The 6,271-nt window shown below is 35.4% G+C and overlaps 2 protein-coding genes across 2 annotated transcripts; one reads left to right on the top strand and one right to left on the bottom strand.

The window, feature by feature from the left end:
- Positions 1-307: 307 nt before the first annotated feature.
- On the top strand, positions 308-900 carry PCYB_021100 (KIR-like CYIR protein; the record flags this gene model as incomplete). The annotated part of the gene is made up of 2 exons (XM_004220460.1): positions 308-334; positions 538-900. 2 exons carry the CDS (start codon positions 308-310, stop codon positions 898-900), a joined length of 390 nt encoding a protein of 129 aa, XP_004220508.1.
- Positions 901-4,611: 3,711 nt separating this feature from the next.
- Positions 4,612-6,160, bottom strand: PCYB_021090 (hypothetical protein; the record flags this gene model as incomplete). The annotated part of the gene is made up of 2 exons (XM_004220459.1): positions 4,612-5,781; positions 6,071-6,160. The coding sequence occupies 2 exons, from the start codon at positions 6,158-6,160 to the stop codon at positions 4,612-4,614; spliced, it is 1,260 nt and encodes a 419-aa protein (XP_004220507.1).
- Positions 6,161-6,271: the final 111 nt, after the last annotated feature.

Raw genomic sequence — 6,271 nt, 5'->3', positions numbered from 1 at the left:
CAGTGGCTCCCGGTTTCAAAGCGCAGTTAGAAAAGTAGATGCGTTACACGTATTTGTTGTTACGAGAGGGGTAAAGAAAAAATCTATGAATATATGGGTCAGTACGTGTGTATAAAAATATATACATATATATACTATATATTTTACCCCTACACTACTCATACACAACTGAGGGGATGCCTCGAATAAACTCTGCTACTTTGGTGCGAGCACAGAGAAAACGATAAGTTTGACCCCCCTGCCATTTTCTTTACTGTTTCGTTTCTGTCCATTCCGTTATCACCGCTCGATTAAAAATCAGAGCAACATGGACCTAGAAAGGTTAAAGAACCAGGTACGTCTTTTTATCTTCCTGACAGATGATCATTTGTTGACTCCGCTTTGGTTGCATTGCATGTGTTGTGCGCAGCGGAGTGGAGGGAAGAAACGTGTAATGACTCCACATTTTGTGCTACTCGTGTGTTCGCCTCACGTCTGTCCTTCTGCGCACCTGACTTCTGCTCACCTGACTTCTGTTCAACTGCACCCCCCCCTCAGTACAAATTTCTGACAAGCTGGCCGGAGTACAACTTTGACGAGCTGCGAGGAATTATCGTGAATGACTATGAAAATAGCACCTGCAAAAAAATCGAAGGAGTAAACCAATACCATAGGAAAAAAAATTGCATCACATTCTACAGCATTTTAGAGAATCTAGTTCATAGAGTAGGTCTAACAAGCAGCAAGCATGATATATGGAAAGAATTTTTAGGTCGAATAAATGCTGAAGAAAATTTTGATTACTCTTCTCCAGTGATTGGTAATTTTAATTATATTTTTGGATCCCTCCTTGAAGAAAATATTTTAAAAAATTTTAATATAAAAATTTGGATGGAAAAAGGAATGAAGTTGAGGATATAATGAAATTATTTTATTTTTCTAGTAACGCTGGGAATATACATAATTATATTGGCAACCCTGATGGGAAATATTATGAAGATTCTTGCAAATTTATTAATGAGTGTCTAACAATATATAACAAGTACAAGGAGAGTAAATGCTCTAGTTCTTCTGCAAATACGTTTAGTGGAAGTACTATTTGTCTGGAACTGAACAATTTCTTTGATAAGTATGTAAATATAGTATACCGTGAATTGAGGAGAGTAAACCATATAAAGTTGGATCCGAAAAACCCTACTGCTTTGCTTAATTGTCCTTCGAGGAACACTATTCTTGGGAACAGTTCTCTGTGGTCTGTTTTAGGAAACCACAAAAAGTTGACATCCACTGGTGTGGGAGTAGTGGGGAGTTTGATTGTACTTGGAATAATTTTCTCTTTGTTCATTGTGTATAAGGTTAGTGAGAGTTGTGCATCTAAAATGTACCACTTGGTGATTCTCACTGACTTTCTTTTCTTCATCGTTTTTGAGAAAATAGGAAAATTTCTCGATGGTGTAGGAAAACCAGTGTTTGTAGTTGGGGACTGATCTTATGCCTTCCTTCTATCGCATGTTCTCACCACAACATGTTCGCTCACGTGCAAAAAATTGCACATCCTTACATTTACATGCGTTTCCCCTTCTGCAGTTCATCCCCCTGGGATCCAATATGAACCCTAAGGTGAGACAAGCAAGAAAAATATGGAGAAATATTGAAGTAGGTTATGTAGGCAATACAATCGAAGACGATGATGAAGAAGTAAATAATTCGACTGAATACATACCGAGGAGAAGTTATATGGAATATTTTCCTTCCCAAGAAAATGTCCACTTTCCTCGTTGAGCGTAGGGAGAAAATTTATCTTTGCTGGAAAAAATAATACATAAAAATGGAGAAAAAAAAAAAAATAAATAATAAAATAAAAAAGAAATTTCGTATGGAAAGTACACCTCCCTCCTACCCCTCAAGGGTTATATCACACTGTGAAAACGTGCCTAGGGGGTACTCTGGAATCCGTATCGCCAAGAAGGTGCAACTTACGTGTGTTCCTAATTTCCAAGGAGAAGTAATTCCTCGTCTCAGAAAAAAACTATGAGCATAGGGAAAAGTGAACCTCATTAATACACATTTTAGCGAACACACGTTGGAAAGATAAATGTAGAGTAGCGTGGAAGGAAAAAAATGTTATAGCGCCGTGATTGCAAAGTTCGAATCCAAGAATGGGAAGAAGGGACAACCGTGTGGTAATATTAACTGGTGTATGCGGCCGTATAATCTTTTCCATACCGCCTGACACCGACCACCTATTTTTGAGTACATCTTCAACTGGGTACTATCTCGTGTAAGCAACTCACCAAGAGATGCGATTCATTTTTACAAATCAGTTAAAGCGAGGCTATGGAGATGGTCAGCTAAAGAGTTGCCATGGATGGTCTCACTATCCGTGTAGGCGCATGTTCGGCGCGGCAAAAATATGCTGAGCAGTTTTCCCCAATTTCGATGCGTATATTTTTTTGTCCACTTGTTGATATTATTACCTACATTTCTTTTTTTTATTTTTTATGTTGCAAAAATTTGTTTGTTTGTTTGTTTGTTTGCTTGTTTGTTTGTTTTTTTCGTCCTACTCTGGTTCGATATACGTTGCCTCATTTTATGTGTTCCCCTCTCGTTCACTTCCTTCATATGAACATTCAAGGCTGAAAAGAAGCTGATGTTTCATTTTTTACGTGTATTAATAACTTGGATTATACTTTGTTCATAATGAAAAAACTCCATTTTTTTGCTATTTTGTAATATGCGCCAAAGGGGGCAGTGGCAGTGAGTATGGCCAAGACACAGAAAAGGCACTCATTTCTTACTCAATTTCCGAAGGGTGCAATGGCCTCATTTAGGGTTATCATAATGTGTGTGCATTATAGGAATATTTAATCAAGAGTGAAAAATGGAACACCTTGTATCCTTTTTTTTTCCTACGTACTATGAATAGTTTAGTAGGTTCTTCATCCCTCGAGAAGAGCACAAATTTGTTTTCTTCCAAGTTGGATGGATAAAACAAAGAGCACAAACAATATGTCACAGTTTGGTGGCTATATATTTTTTTTTATGATAAACAAAATAAGTGTTAGTTTTTTTGGGGGAGGTCTTATTTTGCATACCTTTGCACATCGCATAATATGCTAATTTCATGCCAATGCGATATTTTCTATGACGTTGTTGTTAGGTGGTGCACCCGTTTGGAGTAAAATTTCGATCTACAAGTTTGTCGAAGCGGAGAATTTACAGCAATTCGAAAAAAAAAATGCAGCTACAGTTTTTCAAAAAGTGAATAGCCTAAATGAGCAGTTTGCATAGCATAATTACACAGAGGGGGAAATAAAAAGAATGTTGATCTGGTGAGGTACCCAACCAAAAGAATACAAATTTAGATTACCATTAACGGGATGGAAAGTAATACTTTTGCACATCCATGTTAACTTTGCTACTACATGAGTGTGTTTGCCTTAAAAAATGTGAACCCATCTTAGGTATGCAACCGCTTACCCCTACATATACTACCATAAATTTCATGCTATTTCTACCTACGCTGCTCTCTGAAGACACCGTTTTAACATTTAGGTATGTAACCCAATCAACGTGTTTATTCGTTAAATCGTTTAATTATTTAACAGTTAGGAGGAAACATTATGCTAATTAGTCAATAGTTTGTTTGCAAACATATACATATTATATACATATACATATTATATATATATATATACATACCTTTGCACAATTTCAGCTTTTTAAATATATATACAGGTATAATATTTTAACTATATATTGTACTCACATTAAGAAAGATAGATATTTTCCACTCAGCAGCATTGTCATCATGATCATTATTGCATTTACCATTATCATTAATGTATTATCATTAAAAATTTACAAATATACTTAAATACGAAAAAAAAAAAAAAAAAATAATATTTTATGGGAAAAATGAAAATTGCAGCAAACAAAATGTATGAAGATAAAAATATATCAGTATTAACTCATAACACATGAATGGGAAGGGAAAGTGCAATGTGCACACGAAGCCACGTACACACACATAGGTGTGCATACATGCGTGAATGAACAAATATGTGTAATTATATGTGATATATATAATAATACAAATATAGATAAATCGGAATATGAAATAATTTTATACTCTTTGGAAAAGCCACACTTTATTTGTGCTAAAAGGGAACCATACGAAATTAATAATTTGGAGATATATATAAAACTACAACTGTGCGAGGGGAGTTGCCGTTGCTCTTGCTCATATTAAGTGTGGTGTAGAGTGAATCTATAAACTACTTCTGATAAATTACTTGTGATAAATTGTGATAAATTGTGATAAATTACTTGTGATAAATTACTTGTGATAAATTACTTGTGATAAATTGTGATAAATTGTGATAAATTACTTGTGATAAATTACTTGTGATAAATTACTCCTGATAAATTACTTCTGATAAATTACTTCTGATAAATTATTTAAAAGAGAAACTTGACAGGCACCTCTCGATGTTTTATGCGTGATGATATATAGCAAGACCAGTTCATTCGCTTTTTTTTTTTAAACTTTAGGAAATAAAAATAGCTGTCTGGTTGCTTAAAATACACGATATTTGCATATATTATTAAATTTTAAAAAATATCAAAAGTCTACTTCTTCAAAACGTTGATGACGTCCTTGTACTTTTGGCGGAACTTAAATCTGCCTGGTCCTTTGCATATACGCTTGCAGTTCCACAACTTGAACAAGAAGTAAAACAAGGAACTGAGAGCGAATACGCTGGCAGGAAGGATGGTTGAGTACGAAAAATAATGTATAAAAATGGACAAAACGATACCACCAAAAATGAGTGGCGAAAAGGCTAACAAAATGTCGAGGTAGTATTTTGATCTTGCCATTTTTCCATTCTTAATGAGAAAGCTATAATTAGTTGTCAAGAGTTTCTGCAAATGGTCTTCGTACTTCTTATCTAGCTTTTTAAACATTTTTTTTATACGTCCGAATACCGATTTTCCCTTGATTATCTTTTTTCTAGGTGGAGCTTGTTTAACTTGCGTTTGCAATTGGGCATGCAACTGTGCTTGTAGTTGAGACTCCAATTCAGCCTGTGTTGCAGATTCCAATTCAGATTGTACTTGTTCCTTGATCTCCGAATTTTCGGGCACTTGTTGAGTTGCTGCTGTTTTTTCAGCTAACTTAACAAGAGCTTCCATATTTTCATAAAATTTCAATATCTCAATCATCTTTTCCACATTATCGACTTTCTTTATTTCGTCTATAAGTTGTTCAACGCTACCGAATCTTTTTGATTCCTGATTTAACGCTTGTGGAATTTCTTGGGTAGATATTGTTGAGTGAAACGTTTTCTTCAAATTTTCATCATAACTTTGAGAAGAGAAATCTGTTTCTAGAATTTGGCTACCTGTCGTTGAATTAAATGGCTCAGGGTAGTCAGCGAAACCTATAGGAGTTAAATCACCTCCATCGTAAGTACTCAATGAATGTAAAGAACTGGATTGATTTCCTTCCGAACTTGTGTCGCTAACTAATTCGTTAAACTGTTTTTCGAATCCCTTGTCAAGTAATAATGAATTAAATTCTTTTTGGAAATTGGCATCATGCACTAGGTTGTTTAGCATTTTACCAAGACTACTTTCATCTTCATTCAATACTTTTATAACTCTATCTTTTAACTTTTTATTTTCTGACTCGTCCTTGGCTATGGCAGTGGGCCCTTTGCAGAGCAATCTGTTGGGTCGTCCGCTCAGTGAGCTTACATTTTGCGCGCGTTTTTTGACAGTGGAGGAATCGAGGACAGACTGGAAGGCGTAAAAAAAAAAAAAAAAACACATATTAATATATTATTACAACAATGTACATATTTATACATTCCCTTTTGGGGGTGCCGCACCACCTTTTGCTAATTTAAGGATGGCGAAATCTCCCTCATATCCCCGTGAACGCAATTGAAAATTTGCCTTCTTGGACGACAGGCACGGGGATAGGAAGAATACGAAATAATGGATGCATAGAGCTCTTCCTTACGGGAGTACCACCTATATATCTCCCTTCCTGGAGGCCCCTTTTTTCCTGTGCCTCGCGGCTTACCTTATCGGAGTACTTCCATGTCCATATGAACAGGGCTAAGGTAAAGAATTTATAAAAAAGGAATAAAAATCTGTTAGTTGTTTCTCCCATATGATATCACATTAATATTGTTATGATTCATTTGAAAGAAGGAGAAGGTTCTGGTCAGGGGATGTGATTTTTCTTCTTGCTAAAACTATATTTGTGTCGCTTTCTAAAAAT

This window comes from Plasmodium cynomolgi, chromosome 2 (assembly GCF_000321355.1).
Source record: "Plasmodium cynomolgi strain B DNA, chromosome 2, whole genome shotgun sequence".
NCBI classification, from domain to species: domain Eukaryota; phylum Apicomplexa; class Aconoidasida; order Haemosporida; family Plasmodiidae; genus Plasmodium; species Plasmodium cynomolgi.
Note: the sequence above shows the minus strand (reverse complement) of the source record. Positions and strands in the feature narration are given on the sequence as shown.